Source organism: Jatropha curcas, chromosome 8 (assembly GCF_041381405.1).
Source record: "Jatropha curcas cultivar XTBG-Jc1 chromosome 8, XTBG_Jcur_1.0, whole genome shotgun sequence".
Classification (NCBI taxonomy): domain Eukaryota; kingdom Viridiplantae; phylum Streptophyta; class Magnoliopsida; order Malpighiales; family Euphorbiaceae; genus Jatropha; species Jatropha curcas.
This window is the reverse complement of record NC_143158.1, coordinates 3218270-3238358: the sequence shown is the minus strand read 5'-3', so window position 1 is coordinate 3238358 and position 20089 is coordinate 3218270. Positions and strand designations below refer to the sequence as shown.

At 33.8% G+C, this 20089-nt stretch overlaps 3 protein-coding genes and 1 long non-coding RNA gene across 6 annotated transcripts; 2 read left to right on the top strand and 2 right to left on the bottom strand.

The window, feature by feature from the left end:
• Positions 1–545: 545 nt before the first annotated feature.
• LOC149494000 (AT-rich interactive domain-containing protein 4-like) lies at positions 546–4325 on the bottom strand. The gene is made up of 9 exons (XM_089725063.1): positions 4189–4325; positions 3870–4005; positions 3516–3689; positions 2652–3218; positions 1880–2017; positions 1700–1798; positions 1267–1367; positions 1068–1158; positions 546–942 (listed from the first exon to the last, which is right to left on the bottom strand). The coding sequence occupies exons 2-9, from the start codon at positions 3957–3959 to the stop codon at positions 847–849; spliced, it is 1356 nt and encodes a 451-aa protein (XP_089581189.1). The 5' UTR covers positions 3960–4005; positions 4189–4325; the 3' UTR covers positions 546–846.
• A 130-nt stretch (positions 4326–4455) lies between these two features.
• Positions 4456–5629, top strand: LOC149493999 (uncharacterized). Its single transcript, XR_016322151.1, has 2 exons — positions 4456–4790; positions 5157–5629. It is a non-coding gene; the product is annotated as an uncharacterized LOC149493999 (long non-coding RNA).
• A 763-nt stretch (positions 5630–6392) lies between these two features.
• Positions 6393–9095, top strand: LOC105638024 (uncharacterized). Of its 3 annotated transcripts, none has more exons than XM_012221729.4 (8): positions 6393–6499; positions 6754–7306; positions 7661–7753; positions 7875–7976; positions 8069–8134; positions 8217–8282; positions 8396–8464; positions 8620–9095. In XM_012221729.4, exons 2-8 carry the CDS (start codon positions 6851–6853, stop codon positions 9001–9003), a joined length of 1236 nt encoding a protein of 411 aa, XP_012077119.1. In that variant the 5' UTR covers positions 6393–6499; positions 6754–6850; the 3' UTR covers positions 9004–9095. The 3 variants fall into 3 exon arrangements, with proteins under 3 accessions (XP_012077119.1, XP_012077122.1, XP_012077121.1); XM_012221732.4 differs by having other exon boundaries at positions 6748–7306; XM_012221731.4 differs by having other exon boundaries at positions 6453–6630.
• A 555-nt stretch (positions 9096–9650) lies between these two features.
• On the bottom strand, positions 9651–16933 carry LOC105638023 (AT-rich interactive domain-containing protein 4). Its single transcript, XM_012221728.4, has 15 exons — positions 15569–16933; positions 15286–15477; positions 14593–14646; positions 14304–14392; positions 13836–14109; positions 13667–13723; positions 13294–13325; positions 12975–13110; positions 12621–12794; positions 11757–12323; positions 10985–11122; positions 10805–10903; positions 10372–10472; positions 10173–10263; positions 9651–10047 (listed from the first exon to the last, which is right to left on the bottom strand). The coding sequence occupies exons 1-15, from the start codon at positions 15719–15721 to the stop codon at positions 9952–9954; spliced, it is 2253 nt and encodes a 750-aa protein (XP_012077118.1). The 5' UTR covers positions 15722–16933; the 3' UTR covers positions 9651–9951.
• Between the last annotated feature and the right edge of the window lie 3156 nt (positions 16934–20089).

The following is a 20089-nucleotide window of genomic DNA, read 5'->3' as shown; positions in this document are numbered from 1 at the left end:
GTTCTATCTCATTTTTTCCTCGTTCTAGGTAGTGCATTGTGAAATACTTCAGCATATCTATAAGAATTTTCATATACATTCAGCAAGGGAAATTACTTTTCTTTTCTTTTTTTTTTTTTTTTTTATTTGTCATTTACCCATTTGAATTAGATCATGGTAGTTCGAGTAACTGATAATTATGAAGCATCCCGTTGAAAGAGCCTTTTAAGTGTTTGTGCATTTACATATTGTTTCCATTTGAAAACTCAAATTTTGCCACAAAATACAATTTCCCATTTCCCAAAACAGCTAGAATTTATGCCTTCTAAATTTAGATTTACAAGATTTTTGAAGAATATAGATATAAACCATAACCTCATAAATTTGATTTTTGAAGAACGGATTCCTTTATAGTGACATAAAATCAAACTCGTAAAATAGCCTCAAGGTGTTACTTACAGACCACCCTAACAAATAAAAATTCCTCCACCTTAACAAATAATAATGATAATAGCACAAACACCCTTCTACTTCACTAATTTTTTCTCATATAATCTTATATCCAGTTAAGAAAATTACCTCGTTAAATTAATTTTAAAAAAAAAATATATATATATATATATATATTCTACAATTATTCTTCCTCGGGATGGCTCTTTCCAGAGTACAAGACAGATATGTAAGGGAAAAATTGGGGGGTCGCTTCTTAATGGACTAATCTATATGGAGACAACAATGGGGGATACAAATACAATAATTACATTCCTACTTCTCTTATGCATTTATATAGGAAAATAGAAGGAACAGAATAAAATGAAAAAAAAGAGTAAGATGAGCAGAACATGGGTCAAGAGCCTCAAGGCTTTGTTAATATCCATTGGCTGTTTTCTGGGATTTCTTTCTGAAATTTGCGATGCTGCAATGGGGACAAATGTACTCTAGTCCATCTGTTTTGGCGTAGTCCTGTCATTAAAAAGATCAATTATGTTGCAATTTGCTGATATACCCAAAAGGAAATAAACATAAAAAAGAGAATGAAAGTCCAAATCGCAAATGCTCAACTGATGTTCAATTATAACAAAAACTACCTTAAAGGCACCAAGCCCTTGCCTCCTGTCACAGCCAAAGTGAGCCCATTCACCACATATTCCACAATTCACCCAATCACCAGCTGCGCTACTGCTTACCCAGAAAATTGTTGTTAGTATCATGCACTATAGATAGATGATAGATGATAGATGATAGATGATAGATAGATAGATAGATAAAGAGAGAGAAAGAGAGAACCTGTGGCACAACAAGCAGCATTCTCCATCTACATCGTCATGGGCCAATTCATATTCTAAAAGGTACGTTTCATAATGTCTTTTCAGTGTATTTCCAACACCCTGATAATCATTTGGAAAAAAGAAAAAAAGAAGCATTTGATTATTCCCAAATGGCAGACAAGACAAAGCAGTTAACCCCAATTTGCAATAGGCCAAGCAACAAGGCACTGCCATTGGTATAATTAAAAAGAAAGAAAGAGATTAATTTTCTACTGATATAGAATCAGAACCCAAGAGTAATAAAGTTCAAAAGGAAAGGATCGCCTTTGTCTAATGCTTAACAACTAAAATTTTAGTGCATCTAGTTGGAGCCAAGCCCTCCAACTTTGTAATAAACTCTGAAGTTATTGAATCAAAAAGAAAGACTAAAAAGAATAAGAAGGGCACCATACAGTCATTCTATTGGTCAATGTATGATTGCGCATCTTTGAGAAAACTTGTCCTTTCCAGTTGATACCATTCCCGACATGAAAGCCTCCTCTTGAAACAACCTGAAAAGCCAATTTTTTCCACTCTTAATACTAAAAAATCTGGGCAGGTTTCCACCAAACTTAGCACATTGAAGAGCTTACCTCTCTATATAAGTTAAAAAGGTCCAGGCGTTTTGCATTAAGGATAGCATCAGGAAATTCAGTCAGTCCACCTTGAGGAACAAGGCGAGTATGTCCACGAAGGATCAAGAACTGCATTACATCCCTCAAAAACTCCTCCTGCCAGAGGATAAATATTTGGATGCAGGGAGTTAGAAAATAAAACCCGATGCAGATAAAAGAAGGTCCTTTTCATCAAATTGCAATATTGCATCTCTCAGGTCCAAGGACATGTCAGCAAAATATTTATTTTGTCAGACTATCTGTTTACGACTTTAAATACATACTTACAAGAGGCAATGTTAGCTGTAGAGTCAAATACATTTTACTTAGAATCATGGGATTGTCTCTTATAAAAGAAGAGAAATGTTCAAACACACACATTTGAAAAAGAGGAAGATGAATTTGGGAAGAGCGAAAATAAGAGGAATGAAAATTAACATCTATTTTCCTTTGGCCCCGCCTAATTTAAATCCCTCCAACAAGATAAGGGGAAACTTTTCTCCTTTCATTTTTCTCCGATATCCAAACAAGATGAAGGAAAATAAAGGGTGGAATCTTCTCAATATTTCCCTCTATTTTTTTCTTTCCTCTCTTTTTGTTCCCAAACAAAATGTAAACGCAGAAGTCAAAGTGAAAATAATACCAGTCCAGTCCTAATACACAAGTTCATACATTCAGAAGCATATGCGTGTAAATAATATAAATAAAGTGTTTATCCAATAGAATTTGGGAAACAAAAAATGACTTGTACCTCCGAGCAAACTTGTATAGGTGCTCTGCCACAACCATGTTTCTTCAAAGGTAATGGATTTAGAGAAATAATCTGCTGAGCCTGGTAAGAGCTTGACAGAGATTTCCGATGCGATACAGGAGCTGGGCCAGCAACACCATGCTTTACTGGAGCAACTGGCAAATTAGGCTTTCCTTGATCTCCATCATATCTTTCACCCTCTGAAAATCCAGAGAAAGGCAACATCTTATGACGCCGTGTATGAGGAATTGGCCTCATAGCAGCAACATTCAGTTTCTGTTTAACATTTCCTCCGTTTTCACGTTCAAGGCCAAAGGAAATCAATGGTTTAGTTTCTCTCCATGGCTCAGATCTTTTTCGGCTAGGTGCAGGAGGTATCAACCAACTAGGCGGCTTAGTGAGGATAGAATTGTTTGGATAGAGATCTTTGCGTTGCTTTGAACAAAAGAAAAGAAAGCGTTCTGCATCATCTTTTTCAAAAGAAGCCACAGATAATCCTTGAATACTAGCTATTCCCAGCATAACTAAGCTGCGGTAGGATACATCAGGAGCAAGTTGCCGTAAAACCTACAACAGGATTCATAACACCTGACAGGTTAAAACCAAAGAACAATTCACAATGTTTAGTACACCTCTCAATGCAGAAGGTACCATTCAATTAAAAAGTGTTTATTAATCCTTCCAATCAATAAATTATTGTTGCATAAGCTTATGACAACTGATTTTCACACATGCACATGAAGAACTATTTATTTAATTATTTGCAAGTTAATGTCTTCCCAAAAGGTACTAACAAGCATTTTGCAAAACAAGTTCTTATTTCAATCATAAATGCTTTCATTTGGCTTTTTAAGAGAACGTTACCTGAGAAGCCCATGTAGGAACTTTCAAGCAAACTTCAAATACGCTTGCCCCACAGGCTATAGATGCAGACTTCCGAGGCTCAGAAGCAGGCAATTTGCTTTCCTCAGAACTAGGCAATGCATGGACTAGCTGACTATTCTCAATTAGTTCATTCTTGATATGATTCTCCAAAAGCTGAGGCAATAAGACCACAACCCAGAAAAAGAGACAAGAAAACATTACCATTTTATCCATAACTACACATACTTGAAAAAAATAAAGATGACAAGGAGATAAAAGCATTGAACAGCCCAGAGTCTCAGACCAAGAAGCAAGCAGAGAGCCAGATATTCTGAAAAGAAAATTTATCCTTGCCTGATCATTAAAACAAGTTTGTGCACTGCCAGATACTAAAAGAGATATATGAGCCGAACTACACGTTGATATATCACATCGCATGGTCATTACACCACGAGAAAATGTCCCTGCTTGCAAAGGAGGAGGTGGAGCACTGCAAATCAAAATGGCATTTGTGAGCAATGGATAGGATCCAAGGGGGAAAAAAACATAAAGTTCAAGAAGGTGCTGTGTTTTGTAAGAAGTTAATGATAAAATGGCCCACCCAAATCAGAGAGAATGGCACTATAAAACAAAGGGATTGAAAGCAACAAACAAGGGAAAAATCATTCAATACCTTGCCCGATTATGAAGCTTACTCCCACGAATCTGCAAAAACACAATCAAGGAAAAAAGAAATAGAAATAAGACAATTAAAATAATTTAAGACAAAAAAATTAATATATAATAGTGAAGCACTGAAGTTCAGTCACTTGGTTGCTGCAGGTAATTAGATTGGTCAATTGTTTGTGATAAATTTATACATGAAAAGGTTCATGAACAATTAGCAACACTTGGGACTGGAACAAAGATATAAGTGAAAAATTAGCAACACTTAACATGCTTTTGGTTGCTATTCATTGATTGTCTAGTTTGTGCTGTATCAATATCTCAAAATCCAGTATTTTCATTAAAATTTGGGGGAAAAGTTTGAAAGAAAACTCTGCTTCATCACCTTATATATATATATACACACAAACTTGCAGATGTATAATAAGCATGCTTCCAATTTTCTAGCTTTTATGCAGCTTTGAAGAAATACATTGCTATTGGAGACTGTAGTCTTGAATATTCTTCAAACTGAGATTTTCAAGCAACAAAATGAAGTTTGGTGACACAGAATTTCATTCATTTCGTTCTTTCCAATTACCAAATTTCATCTTTTTGGTTGAACAGAGGGTATTGATCTCCTTTTATTTCTTTTGAGTCATGAAGTCCTATGAAGATATAACTCATAGCTAAAAGACATGATACATACAGTCTTACAAATTTGCAACTAGATCAATTGAGAACTTCATATTATGATCTTTATTCATGTTATTGTCATATTCTGTTTGTATTTAACTTTTGTCAAATTACATAATTTCTGTTCAAGTTGCACAAATGAATGTCTTGCCTATGCTATTCTGATATTCTTTTACCTCTTCCCTTTTAAATATATATTTTTTTAATTAACATTGTTATGCTTCAAAACCTTATTCTTTTCCCTTGTTGTGAAAATTATTTATCATTTTCAATTAACATTATTTCATGGATTTGTCATAGGTGCGGAGCTGCCTTCTGTTACACCTGTGGAACTTCTAAAATAGGCGACAATCATTATTGCAGTTATTGCAAGGGTTAACTCCGCAATATACTGCAGTTTCTATATTGACTTGCAAGAGACACGCGTAACCAATTTTGAGTCTACCATCGCTGCTGCTCACACCAAACCTAACCAGCTCCTGCATCCTCACCAGCATTATCAGCAACCTCCCCCTCCCTCAGCCTAAAGTGTCATTTTTATGGTGATTTTGTAGAAGTTATAGAACTATGGGCTGTTTTATGCTTAGCCTTGTTTAAACAACTTAAACTTTGTAGCTGTAAAATGTCGCCAATAGGTCGTTAACCCTTGTGAAAAATGCATTTCTAGATGATTAATTACTGATTAGGAACAGCTTTTATTTAATTAGTATGTGTAATGGCTACAAGTTCCTATAATTTAGTAATATGGTGATCCCATTTTCTAGTGACAGAAACCTGCTCGGACATTCCTTGCTTAAGCCCCAAAAAGAATCAGATTGACCGACTGTCAATAAATAAGTCATTCTCCAATAAATTATGGTTTTCTTACTTTAAAAAGCATACTATAACTTTTTTTTTTCTTTGATTTAGCCTCCTAATTTTTTAAAATTTATTTTTTGCCCTCCTTAGTTTGATAAATAATAAATATAAAGATATATAAAATTTCTAGAATTACAAAATGATGTAATTTTTTGATTGCATTTTTAATTTTGGATTTTCAGCTTGAATTTAGCTTAAATCATGCCTAACAGCTTTTTTGGTTTTTTTTGACTTGGCTCAAGTGCAGTCTGATGTTGGATATTTATGTGTTTAATTACTGAACTATCCTTAGAGCCTCGTAAATCAATCTGAATTTGCGAAGGTCAGTTTCGTCATTATGCACCAGTAGAACCACTAATTTCAAAAGGAACCGAAACTTCTCCGCTTTGTCCGGGCGGATAAAACATCCGAACTTTTAATGACCAAAACGCCCATGTGCATTAACATTTAAATTGGATTTATATTTTTATCCTCTAAGGGCATTACTGGAAAATGAGTATCGCGGATTGAAACGTTTTGCCTAACGACGAAAATGGGAGCGAAAAATGGTGCGAACAAGAAGAAATAATAGAAACAGAATCAGGATGACGTGGCCAAATAAAAATCTGACACGTTGATTAAGGTACTGGTAAAAAGAATAAAAAATAAAATTTTTATTTGAAAAAAAATTAAAAAGAGCGGTTTCATTGTTAAAAGCCAACTACTTTTGTTGCTTCTTTCTCTCTATCTCGATGCTGAAGAGAAGGTTAAAAAACACAAAAGAGAAAGCTTCTGCTTAGTACTGAGTACAGACACTGCTACTCTTTTTCTGTACCTTAAGCTTAAATCATGGATTTCTTTAGTTCTTTACAGAAATTTAATTATTAATTACTACTGTGATTCAATTTTCTTGTTCTATGTGATCAATTTCTTAAAGGTTTTTCCTTTTCTTTTTAGTTCATGCAGAAAATACATACAGTATTCAAACTAAATTAAGTTTTTTTCTTCTCTTTTTATTGTATATATGTTCCTAATAATATTTGCTTATTGCTAGTTGCAGTTCTTGGGATCTGTATAAAGAGATACATATTAGGGAGTTCCTTCTGCAGACTACAGTGAAGTTCACTAAATAATTTGATTGTGATTTGTTATTAATTATGGAAGAATATATTAACAACATTCTGTCTTCTTCATCATGGGTTGATGGAGATTCAAAAGAAGGTCAAAATTGTAATCATAAACCGTCAATTTTGAATGGCTGCTTGAAGATTGGAAATGTGGGTCTGCAATATGGTTCAGCTATACCTGCATTAGGTTCAGTGGATCTTAGTTATCCAAAGCAGCTTCAAGTGGTTGATGAGGTTGGCATTGATGTCGGATACTCATACAATAGCAGTGCTATTCAAAATCTATCATCAATTCCACAACTGTGGCCTTTAGCCTCTTATGATAGTGTTTCTTCTGTGTCTGCTGTGATGGGACAAGACAAAATGCAGCAATTCAGTCTCCATGGAGGAAGTTTGGAAGATGAGACAGACTTTATGGAGAAGAGATATGTTTGTATGGATCAAATTCTGCAACTTGATAAGTTGTCTGAAGCAGTCACTACAAAGGTATGAGCTACCATATTTGTCTTCAATGTAGCTAATTGCACTTATATAGAGATGATCTGTTTGGCATCTAGATTGAAATTTCCTTTCTGGATTCTGTTTTGCTGCTTCTAACCTTTATGACTAGAACACATGAAATTCACTCGATATTGGAAAGAACATGCCTTTTTTTTTTTTGGTAGAAGATGAAAGCACATGTTATGTATTTAGTCTGTTTGGAATTAAGGTTATGAGCTTAAAAAATTTAGCAGAATTAACGCCCAAATAATTTCTGGTTGGATGAAGCCATTTCTTGTTTAGGTATCTAAAGCCAAGAATTACATTCATTTTGATTTTTCTTTACATATAATGTTGCAGGATAAGAAAGATATGCAAAGTTATCCTGCGTCTGCTTTCGCAGCTGGGCCCAATACAACAATGGCATCAAATGGAGTATCATTTCTGTCACAGGTGCTAGTTATACTTCAGTGTTCTTTTCACTTGTCAATTTATAAATGCAATTTCTCATATAGTTCTAACACAATCTTATTGAGTATTATAATACCAACCAAGTTTACATTTTCAATTGCAGACAACATCGACAGCTCCTGCTGTTGAATGCAATGGAACAGGAAAGCCTCGAGTAAGGGCTCGTCGTGGACAGGCTACTGATCCACATAGTATAGCTGAAAGGGTTAGTCATTCTCATAGTATTATTTCAATTCAAAATTATTTCTTATATGTGGATTCAAAGTCATCAGTTTTTCTTTTTTCATGTAAGAACAGCTTCGGAGGGAAAAAATTGCTGAAAGGATGAAGAATCTACAAGAACTCGTACCTAATTCTACTAAGGTATTGTCTTCTCTTGGTTCTGCTGTATGTATTACATAAACTGTTGTTTTAGTTTTCAATGAGACTAGCACATGGTTTGCAGATTGACAAGGCATCTATGCTTGATGAGATCATAGAGTATGTCAAATTTCTTCAACTCCAAGTGAAGGTAGAATAATGGGGAAGTATTCACAATAATTCTTTAGGAATTGGCCTTGTAACTAGCAGGCTAGTTTTGGTTTCAGTTTTCAAACATAACTAAGTTGTAGGATTGTTTTGCAGGTACTTAGCATGAGCAGGCTAGGAGCAGCAGGAGCAGTCATTCCTCTCATTACAGATGGTCAAGCTGAGGTACGGTATTATTTCAGAAAAAAATGTTTCTGTGAATAAAGTTTTTCTGAATAGCAGCTTAAATCGCAGTCCCTAATGTGCTTGACTTAGCATCTCCATTCTACACGTATCTTTACATTCTATTCTAACAGTATATCATCTGGCCTTATTTTTAGGGTTCTAGGAGTCTGTCACTCTCACCGTCAGCTGGTTTGGGACTTGAAGTTTCTCCATCTCCAGACCAAATTGCCTTTGAGCAGGAAGTACTTAACCTTTTGGAATCCAATGTGACTACGGCCATACAGTATCTTCAGAGCAAAGGCCTCTGCCTCATGCCAATAGCTCTCGCTTCTGCCATATCTAGTGGGAAGGCATCCTTATCATGCGGAATTGCATGTGGGGAGAAGAAATCTAGCTTCACTAATGCTTCGGCTAACAGCAACCGCAGCGACAGCCCCAGTAGCAACTGCAGCAAAAGCACCATAGCCAATGGTTGCGATGGGATTGTCAAGCAAGAAAAGGCTTTTTGCAGAGAACTTAAACCCAATACATTACATTAATTTCCTCAATTCATAACTCATTTTTTAAGCTTTGCTGAGGTAGCAGGTACTTAAAAAATCTAATAAAATTATCGAAGCACAGTTCTTTCTCATTTTTTCCTCGTTCTATCTCATTTTTTCCTCGTTCTAGGTAGTGCATTGTGAAATACTTCAGCATATCTATAAGAATTTTCATATACATTCAGCAAGGGAAATTACTTTTCTTTTCTTTTTTTTTTTTTTTTTTATTTGTCATTTACCCATTTGAATTAGATCATGGTAGTTCGAGTAACTGATAATTATGAAGCATCCCGTTGAAAGAGCCTTTTAAGTGTTTGTGCATTTACATATTGTTTCCATTTGAAAACTCAAATTTTGCCACAAAATACAATTTCCCATTTCCCAAAACAGCTAGAATTTATGCCTTCTAAATTTAGATTTACAAGATTTTTGAAGAATATAGATATAAACCATAACCTCATAAATTTGATTTTTGAAGAACGGATTCCTTTATAGTGACATAAAATCAAACTCGTAAAATAGCCTCAAGGTGTTACTTACAGACCACCCTAACAAATAAAAATTCCTCCACCTTAACAAATAATAATGATAATAGCACAAACACCCTTCTACTTCACTAATTTTTTCTCATATAATCTTATATCCAGTTAAGAAAATTACCTCGTTAAATTAATTTTAAAAAAAAAATATATATATATATATATATATTCTACAATTATTCTTCCTCGGGATGGCTCTTTCCAGAGTACAAGACAGATATGTAAGGGAAAAATTGGGGGGTCGCTTCTTAATGGACTAATCTATATGGAGACAACAATGGGGGATACAAATACAATAATTACATTCCTACTTCTCTTATGCATTTATATAGGAAAATAGAAGGAACAGAATAAAATGAAAAAAAAGAGTAAGATGAGCAGAACATGGGTCAAGAGCCTCAAGGCTTTGTTAATATCCATTGGCTGTTTTCTGGGATTTCTTTCTGAAATTTGCGATGCTGCAATGGGGACAAATGTACTCTAGTCCATCTGTTTTGGCGTAGTCCTGTCATTAAAAAGATCAATTATGTTGCAATTTGCTGATATACCCAAAAGGAAATAAACATAAAAAAGAGAATGAAAGTCCAAATCGCAAATGCTCAACTGATGTTCAATTATAACAAAAACTACCTTAAAGGCACCAAGCCCTTGCCTCCTGTCACAGCCAAAGTGAGCCCATTCACCACATATTCCACAATTCACCCAATCACCAGCTGCGCTACTGCTTACCCAGAAAATTGTTGTTAGTATCATGCACTATAGATAGATGATAGATGATAGATGATAGATGATAGATAGATAGATAGATAAAGAGAGAGAAAGAGAGAACCTGTGGCACAACAAGCAGCATTCTCCATCTACATCGTCATGGGCCAATTCATATTCTAAAAGGTACGTTTCATAATGTCTTTTCAGTGTATTTCCAACACCCTGATAATCATTTGGAAAAAAGAAAAAAAGAAGCATTTGATTATTCCCAAATGGCAGACAAGACAAAGCAGTTAACCCCAATTTGCAATAGGCCAAGCAACAAGGCACTGCCATTGGTATAATTAAAAAGAAAGAAAGAGATTAATTTTCTACTGATATAGAATCAGAACCCAAGAGTAATAAAGTTCAAAAGGAAAGGATCGCCTTTGTCTAATGCTTAACAACTAAAATTTTAGTGCATCTAGTTGGAGCCAAGCCCTCCAACTTTGTAATAAACTCTGAAGTTATTGAATCAAAAAGAAAGACTAAAAAGAATAAGAAGGGCACCATACAGTCATTCTATTGGTCAATGTATGATTGCGCATCTTTGAGAAAACTTGTCCTTTCCAGTTGATACCATTCCCGACATGAAAGCCTCCTCTTGAAACAACCTGAAAAGCCAATTTTTTCCACTCTTAATACTAAAAAATCTGGGCAGGTTTCCACCAAACTTAGCACATTGAAGAGCTTACCTCTCTATATAAGTTAAAAAGGTCCAGGCGTTTTGCATTAAGGATAGCATCAGGAAATTCAGTCAGTCCACCTTGAGGAACAAGGCGAGTATGTCCACGAAGGATCAAGAACTGCATTACATCCCTCAAAAACTCCTCCTGCCAGAGGATAAATATTTGGATGCAGGGAGTTAGAAAATAAAACCCGATGCAGATAAAAGAAGGTCCTTTTCATCAAATTGCAATATTGCATCTCTCAGGTCCAAGGACATGTCAGCAAAATATTTATTTTGTCAGACTATCTGTTTACGACTTTAAATACATACTTACAAGAGGCAATGTTAGCTGTAGAGTCAAATACATTTTACTTAGAATCATGGGATTGTCTCTTATAAAAGAAGAGAAATGTTCAAACACACACATTTGAAAAAGAGGAAGATGAATTTGGGAAGAGCGAAAATAAGAGGAATGAAAATTAACATCTATTTTCCTTTGGCCCCGCCTAATTTAAATCCCTCCAACAAGATAAGGGGAAACTTTTCTCCTTTCATTTTTCTCCGATATCCAAACAAGATGAAGGAAAATAAAGGGTGGAATCTTCTCAATATTTCCCTCTATTTTTTTCTTTCCTCTCTTTTTGTTCCCAAACAAAATGTAAACGCAGAAGTCAAAGTGAAAATAATACCAGTCCAGTCCTAATACACAAGTTCATACATTCAGAAGCATATGCGTGTAAATAATATAAATAAAGTGTTTATCCAATAGAATTTGGGAAACAAAAAATGACTTGTACCTCCGAGCAAACTTGTATAGGTGCTCTGCCACAACCATGTTTCTTCAAAGGTAATGGATTTAGAGAAATAATCTGCTGAGCCTGGTAAGAGCTTGACAGAGATTTCCGATGCGATACAGGAGCTGGGCCAGCAACACCATGCTTTACTGGAGCAACTGGCAAATTAGGCTTTCCTTGATCTCCATCATATCTTTCACCCTCTGAAAATCCAGAGAAAGGCAACATCTTATGACGCCGTGTATGAGGAATTGGCCTCATAGCAGCAACATTCAGTTTCTGTTTAACATTTCCTCCGTTTTCACGTTCAAGGCCAAAGGAAATCAATGGTTTAGTTTCTCTCCATGGCTCAGATCTTTTTCGGCTAGGTGCAGGAGGTATCAACCAACTAGGCGGCTTAGTGAGGATAGAATTGTTTGGATAGAGATCTTTGCGTTGCTTTGAACAAAAGAAAAGAAAGCGTTCTGCATCATCTTTTTCAAAAGAAGCCACAGATAATCCTTGAATACTAGCTATTCCCAGCATAACTAAGCTGCGGTAGGATACATCAGGAGCAAGTTGCCGTAAAACCTACAACAGGATTCATAACACCTGACAGGTTAAAACCAAAGAACAATTCACAATGTTTAGTACACCTCTCAATGCAGAAGGTACCATTCAATTAAAAAGTGTTTATTAATCCTTCCAATCAATAAATTATTGTTGCATAAGCTTATGACAACTGATTTTCACACATGCACATGAAGAACTATTTATTTAATTATTTGCAAGTTAATGTCTTCCCAAAAGGTACTAACAAGCATTTTGCAAAACAAGTTCTTATTTCAATCATAAATGCTTTCATTTGGCTTTTTAAGAGAACGTTACCTGAGAAGCCCATGTAGGAACTTTCAAGCAAACTTCAAATACGCTTGCCCCACAGGCTATAGATGCAGACTTCCGAGGCTCAGAAGCAGGCAATTTGCTTTCCTCAGAACTAGGCAATGCATGGACTAGCTGACTATTCTCAATTAGTTCATTCTTGATATGATTCTCCAAAAGCTGAGGCAATAAGACCACAACCCAGAAAAAGAGACAAGAAAACATTACCATTTTATCCATAACTACACATACTTGAAAAAAATAAAGATGACAAGGAGATAAAAGCATTGAACAGCCCAGAGTCTCAGACCAAGAAGCAAGCAGAGAGCCAGATATTCTGAAAAGAAAATTTATCCTTGCCTGATCATTAAAACAAGTTTGTGCACTGCCAGATACTAAAAGAGATATATGAGCCGAACTACACGTTGATATATCACATCGCATGGTCATTACACCACGAGAAAATGTCCCTGCTTGCAAAGGAGGAGGTGGAGCACTGCAAATCAAAATGGCATTTGTGAGCAATGGATAGGATCCAAGGGGGAAAAAAACATAAAGTTCAAGAAGGTGCTGTGTTTTGTAAGAAGTTAATGATAAAATGGCCCACCCAAATCAGAGAGAATGGCACTATAAAACAAAGGGATTGAAAGCAACAAACAAGGGAAAAATCATTCAATACCTTGCCCGATTATGAAGCTTACTCCCACGAATCTGCAAAAACACAATCAAGGAAAAAAGAAATAGAAATAAGACAATTAAAATAATTTAAGACAAAAAAATTAATATATAATAGTGAAGCACTGAAGTTCAGTCACTTGGTTGCTGCAGGTAATTAGATTGGTCAATTGTTTGTGATAAATTTATACATGAAAAGGTTCATGAACAATTAGCAACACTTGGGACTGGAACAAAGATATAAGTGAAAAAACTGAAACAAAAGTATAAGTGGAAAAATAATGGACATTTTTCAATACTAGCCTCTTTGTGTTCTTAAATGTAAAAGTTTGAAGATTATTAATTAAAATGGTAATATGAGCTAAAATTGAACTCACTTCAATGTTTAAGAGAGCATTTAGCCCATCCTCCAAAGATCCCAATAAACACGCATCCTGAAGACAATGCAGATTTAAATCAGTGCACACCCAGAGAACAATATCGTTAATTTGTTGAACCAAGCAAAAGAAAGAAAAAATAAAATAAAAGCCATATGCACCAAATTACCAGTGTGCATGGCAGTCCACAAACAAGAAATCGCATGGTCACATCATCATCATATATCTTTATAGCGGGAAGACTCCCAGAGGAACTTTCTTCATCCTGAACATCTGCCTCGGGTAGAGTAATGTCAATCTTTGGTGGATCCCCAAGCAACCTTGGCCCAGGTTTACCACTGACTTTCTGGCCATTAGAAGCTACGAAATTGTTGTTTTGTAGACAGTAGAGCCTGAATGATGCATGCGCAAGTTGGAATGCATCACACGTGTGGCTGCAAGAACTGTGACCGAGAAGAGAGCATGGAACTAATTATTTTTAATAATTAAAGAAAAGCATGCAAAAAAAATTCAGCCCCTCAAATGAATATGCTATGGAAGATCTGATATATAAAACTCACAATCTTAATCCACAGGACCTTTTTATTTTTTATCTTTTTTGTGAGAGTATCAAACCACAGCAAACAGATGATCATACCTTTGTACCACTGACAATAAAGCATGACGAAAGTGAGAAGCTACATAACATGAAAGTACACTTTTCCAATATATAACATAGGGAACTCCCTGCCAGAAGCAAAAAACCCAGATCAATAAATCTTAAGAAATATCAGATAAAAATGCATGTGAACATTTCCAGCTTCAAAACACCATTTTTCCAGTCAACTTAAAAATCAAATCCATCAAATATTTTATAACCTACACCTCCATCGACCTAGGCAACGATAACCTCAAGACTATATACAGAAATAAATATACATATATACCTTGGAGTGAAGTGCCTCAGCTAATTTTTCACCATCCGGAGTCTCTAAATAAACCTGTAAAAATTGTGAGCAATAATTAGTTCAAATGCTACAAATGATGCCAAATAATATTGGCCTACAATTGGCATACACTTGGGATAGTTAATAACTGGCAAAGATGAATTATAGGCAATTGTCAGTTTACAAAGGAAAAAAAACTGTATTTCAATCTTCTCTGTTCCATGCTTCATATTCTACTTTCATTTTGAGGGAAAAGTAATTGATTAACATGTATACTATTAAGCAATTACTAAATAGCATTTATCTATAAAAGTAACCTCATAAAAACAGTAGAAAATTAGATGCAATAAACCAATAGCTTGTTTCATTTTAAGAATTCAGTCTTCTCCAAAGCTTTCATGCTCCCTAATCTATGAATTGAAGGTTTAGGAAGCATAGAACATCATGCATCACTTCAAGCTAAATATCTAATATAACAATTAAAATACAAGAATAAAGGATTGAACAAGGAAGTCGAAAAACAGTTATTTCCTTGTTCTTACTCAACTCAAATGCCCTAGGCACAGCACATAAATGAACACTCCTAGTCATGGCGACCCCAACATATCATTGTAGAACCATCAACGAAGTTAATTGTCATGGACAAGAAAAAAAGGCCAGCACGAATTTAACAATCTGACGACAACCACTCACCGTGGCAGGCAATGTAGAACCAAATAAATCACATAACGTTTCTGGATTGGACAAGTCAACGTCTCCCAACCTCAGAGAACCAATTTCTTCACTATCTTCAATAACCTCTCCTTGCAAGTACACAATATTGGGCTCCGAAGACTGAAGCACTCTCCGGAATTCATCAGTGCCTGGACTAGCCAGTAACTGGACCTGCATTCACACATACAAATAAATAAATGCTAAAGCTATAGAAGTTCATTAACAAAAATGAAAATTTAGAGCCATAGAAACGAAGGTTTACCTCAAGACGCCCAGAAGAAACAAGCTCAGGAAAAGGGTATTTGGGCTTATCACCAGAGGCAGGCTGCTTCTGCTTACTATCAGAGGTTTTGCTACAGAGGACTGCAAGGAGACTGCAATGATTCCTTGAAGGACCTTGAGCATGAAACATCATGCATACATGCCAAGACCCCTCAATATATTTTCAAATTAAGAGAGTGACACTTCCCAAAATAGCAGAACTAAATACACCAATGCCTCCCAAAACCTAAGCCCGGCTGTAGAATCAAATCAAAAACAAAACCCTAAATTTTGCAAGAAATCTATGGATCCCAGATTAGCAATACACTAAAAGCCACAAAATTTGTTGCAGACAAACCACGGAACTCTTGAATCAGACTACAAAACAGTCTGAAAGGAAGAGAATCAAACGACCCAGATGAGAAGAAGAAGAAATCTAACGACCCAAATGGGTCAAAAGAGGCAAATTTAGGAATTAAACAAAAGAAACCCAGAACTGAAGCTACCCAAAACAAAATCGGAAACCAAAAACTCGAAAGAGAATAATAAGAGTAAAGTTAAGGAACCCTAAATAGGACTAGCAATAAAGAAATCTCAAGAAAACCCGAAAGGACATCTCTTTCTTTCTCTAATAAAAATCTCCCCTCACGCACCGAACCAAACCAAAAACAAAAGAAGAAAAAAATAGTAAATAAATAAAAAATCATCTACAAAATAGAGTCACGCAATAAATAAATTGAAAATACGACTAGTAAATGTTTTGTAATTGACAATCAATCAAAGACCCCTTTTTGGTTCAGAGAAAGTGTCAGTTTTTACTACAGTTTCTATACCCAATCGGGTCAAAACAAAAACAATTAAACACATAAATATAAAATCGCATTTCATATCATCTTTTCCTTTTTCTTTTGAAATAACCCGAAAACAAATTATTTCTATTAATAATTATTATAAAAAATTGAAGTTTTTCCAGCTTTTGTTTAACATCTGATTGGATAACTTTTCAAAATCAAAAACAAAAGAAAATGGGTGTATGTGTGTTCGTGCATACGACTTTTTGCCCACAAGATTCGGACATTAAAAACCCAACAAACAACAACAAGAAAAACACCATGTTACCTTGTTCTAAAAGATTAATATTAATATATACATAATCTAACTTTACATATTGTTTTTACTTTTATAATTCTTTTTAAGTTCTTGGGTTTTCTGGGAAAAAACCAAAAAAGGACTTATGGGGATTCTTTTCGTATGTGCACCAGTGCCTCCATTTCTTTTCTTTCTTTCTCTCTTCTTTTCTTTCTTTCTCTCTTTCTCTCTTCTTTTCTTTTATTTCTTTTTTTCTTTAGTTAATATTAATCCTGCTGGTTGTATCATCATCATCATCGTGGTGGAATTAGATAACAATCACAAATCAAATTCTCTTACTCTTACAAAATCTCACTGCGTGCAGTAGCAGACAGCAGTAGCAATTAAGTAAGCATTGGGTAATTAATTTTATTATTTAAACAAAGTAGATTTTAGGATTATGTTCCTGGTTTTGGTCAGGATCAGATGGCCCACAGCATATGGAAACTTTGTTCTTTTTCAAGCGTAAACTTGAATCTGGGCAATGTATGTCTGGGACCCAGGCGTCAGGACTCGAGATTGACTCGCTTTTTTTGTCTTAATTTCTGCTAAATGACTCGCGGGTCTTCTGAATTCGCTTCCCTTCAAGGTGGAAAATGTGAAAAACATTGCGTTGTTATTGCTGTGTTTGATTCGATATGAAAGAAAATAAAGAGAAAAAATGAATGAAAAAGCAAAATTAAAAAAAATATATATATTTATTTCCCTGGGTCTGCAATCCATCAATAGTATAGTTCATAGCTTTCTATTATTTTCAATAGAATAGTTAAATTTGGTGGTTTTGATACTTTTATGTGTAATCTATTATTTAAAAAAATTTCATACCCACAACTTAAATTTGAGAATACATTCATATTTTTATTTTGGTTTTGGTATCGGTGTGAAAATATAAACCAAAAACATTTTTAAATAATTTGATATCCTAACCTAAAAAGAAAATGAAATAAAATAAAAGAAAAAGGAGGAAAATTTTATTGGCATGAATTGAAGGTCTAAGGTCTTGTCTATCCATTTCTGAAATTTGTGTCAATATTTAAAAAAATGTTTTGGATATTTCCTTGTTGGGCTTCCACCCGGCCAGCACTCATTGGGCCCAATTGCTGAAAAGATCTGCCGACCAGGTCAACCGCTCAAACCCCGAAGTATCTTTTCTTGCGGTATATGAAATTTCATTTCACATAAGCCATCATGATCAAGTCAGCCTGCAAAACACAGAACAGCTCCAGCCTGAAACAATAATCGAGCAATAAAACCATACAAACGCAAAAAAAAACTTCTTGAGTTGATTAGAGTTTTATAATTATTAATTTAAATAATATCCTTCGATGTAACTAAAACAAAATTTTGTGTCAATAGAATTGCTTAGTTGGAGTTTAAAAAAATAAAATAAATTAATAAATTCATTAACAACAAGTGACTCCATTAGAAATTTCAATTAATAAGATTAATTTTATTTCGAAAATAATACTTATATATTTCATAATTTAGTTAATTCCTTCAAAAATTAAGTAAATGTAATTGTATTATAATGATATCAAAGTTATCAAAATAAAGATTAAAAAAATAATAATAAACTGATGTCAACTAAATGCATTGAAATAATTTCTATATCAACGAGTTATTAAAAATTATACTAATTAAGTAAAGTAAACAAAATACAACCTATAAAATGAAGCAAGGAATAGCTTGAATGATATACCTAATATATAAATTACAATTCAAATTTCAATTGAAATTAATAAAATTATGATAATGTCTTGATTTTTTGCTTTTTGAGGCACTTTTTGTGTTGTGGGATGACAAGCACCAAGCCAAATTTGGTGACATTAAGCGATGGGATGAAAATAGAGAAATTTGAGAGAGCAGGGAATATTATAAGCTATATAACAAAGGTAGCTCTTCTATGAATATTCATTTCTCACATAAGTGAAAAGATCAACCAGATCATAAAACATTTGAACTAGCTTTTAGTAGTTAAAATAAGATTTTATAAAAAGTTAACTCTGTAACGTTTAGCTTTTAGCTTCGTTTTATGGAAAGCTACTCAAATAACTATTAGCTATTGCTATTCAAATAACTAAGTCTATACTATATAGAAATGTGGGAATAGAGAGAATGAATAATGAGATTTCTGATATCGCTCTCAATGAAATTTAGAATATCTTAAAAGAGCCTTAGTTGTAGCCAATTCGAAAATTATATTTTATATTAAGGAGTGTTTGGATGAGTGGTTCGACACTCTTCTCCCTTAGATAAGGTCGAGGATTCGATCCTCATGGATGGATCATATATACTCGCTGAGAGCACTTTATTTCTTCTTGAGCAGACCTGATTAAGAAAAAAAAAATTACATTTTGTTATTTGATTCGATATAATTTTCAAAAATTATTTTTTAAACAAATAAATTTATATAATAAAAAAGAAAAAAGTATACTCTTTTTTTTTTTTGTGGTTGTAGGAAAAATTATTGGTTTATTTGGAGACGATATAATGTTTTTTTTATTACTTAATTAACTTATTTATTTATTTTAAATTTGCAACTTAGAACAATTGAGAAACAAAACAGTTAAATAAATTCATCAACTGACCAATATTAGATCCTAATATGATTTGCTTTGTAATTTTCATTTATTGACTTAGCTTTTGTTTTGTCCATCAAAATTAAATTTAATTAATTATAGCATTTTCAGATTTTGAAATTCAAATTGGTTTTTTTTTAATATAATTTATTTATTTATTTTTATGTTCAGTTCTTAAAATAGTTTTTTTTCTTAATAAAAATATATTATTTATTACTTTCTTTTTCGTTATTAAATTAATTTGTAACTACTATCATTTTAATTTAGTAAGAGATTTATATCCCCTTGTAATAAATAGATGGCGTCCTAATTAGGCATTTTTAATTTTCTTGATATTTTTTCTTTTATATCATAAATATGTTTAACTTGAAAGAAAATAGTATTTATAAAATTAGAAAAAACTAGAACTATGTATTTCTATTTTGGATCATTTTTTGGATTTTAAGAGTTTGCGTGTATGTTCATATATTCCTTTCTCTAATGCTGTAATGCACTAGGTAAGTAATACCATCACTATAGTCAAAATGACTACCATTATTAATTTAGATCATCTTCTCATTTCTTTTCTTTTACTTGCTAGTAAAAAAAATTATTATTATTTTTCATTATAGCTGTATATAGATATTGATTTAGGATTGAGTAATAACTTTTTTTTTTTTTTTGAGCACCTATCATGTTTTAAGAATCTGTATTTTATAAATTAGGGACTGAAGGATTAGGTATAAAGATTGAATTGAACTTTATTTTGAGACAACTTCATTATGTAAAAATAGAATCAAGTACATAAGAAATAACATTACAAGTAATTCATATGG

Bases quoted from the DNA above. Each gene is read 5' to 3' on its own strand.
- LOC105638024 (XM_012221729.4), top strand. From the start codon at position 6,851: ATGGAAGAATATATTAACAACATTCTGTCTTCTTCATCATGGGTTGAT. The intron at 7,307-7,660 runs GTATGAGCTACC...ATAATGTTGCAG, and splicing joins CTGAAGCAGTCACTACAAAG to GATAAGAAAGATATGCAAAG. The intron at 8,283-8,395 runs GTAGAATAATGG...ATTGTTTTGCAG, and splicing joins TTCTTCAACTCCAAGTGAAG to GTACTTAGCATGAGCAGGCT.
- LOC149494000 (XM_089725063.1), bottom strand. From the start codon at position 3,959: ATGACCATGCGATGTGATATATCAACGTGTAGTTCGGCTCATATATCT. The intron at 3,690-3,869 runs GCAAGGATAAAT...TTATTGCCTCAG, and splicing joins AAACTTGTTTTAATGATCAG to CTTTTGGAGAATCATATCAA. The intron at 1,159-1,266 runs GTTCTCTCTTTC...CTGGGTAAGCAG, and splicing joins TGCTGCTTGTTGTGCCACAG to TAGCGCAGCTGGTGATTGGG.
- LOC105638023 (XM_012221728.4), bottom strand. From the start codon at position 15,721: ATGATGTTTCATGCTCAAGGTCCTTCAAGGAATCATTGCAGTCTCCTT. The intron at 13,326-13,666 runs GTGAGTTCAATT...GTGTTTTTGCAG, and splicing joins ATGCTCTCTTAAACATTGAA to ATTCGTGGGAGTAAGCTTCA. The intron at 12,795-12,974 runs GCAAGGATAAAT...TTATTGCCTCAG, and splicing joins AAACTTGTTTTAATGATCAG to CTTTTGGAGAATCATATCAA.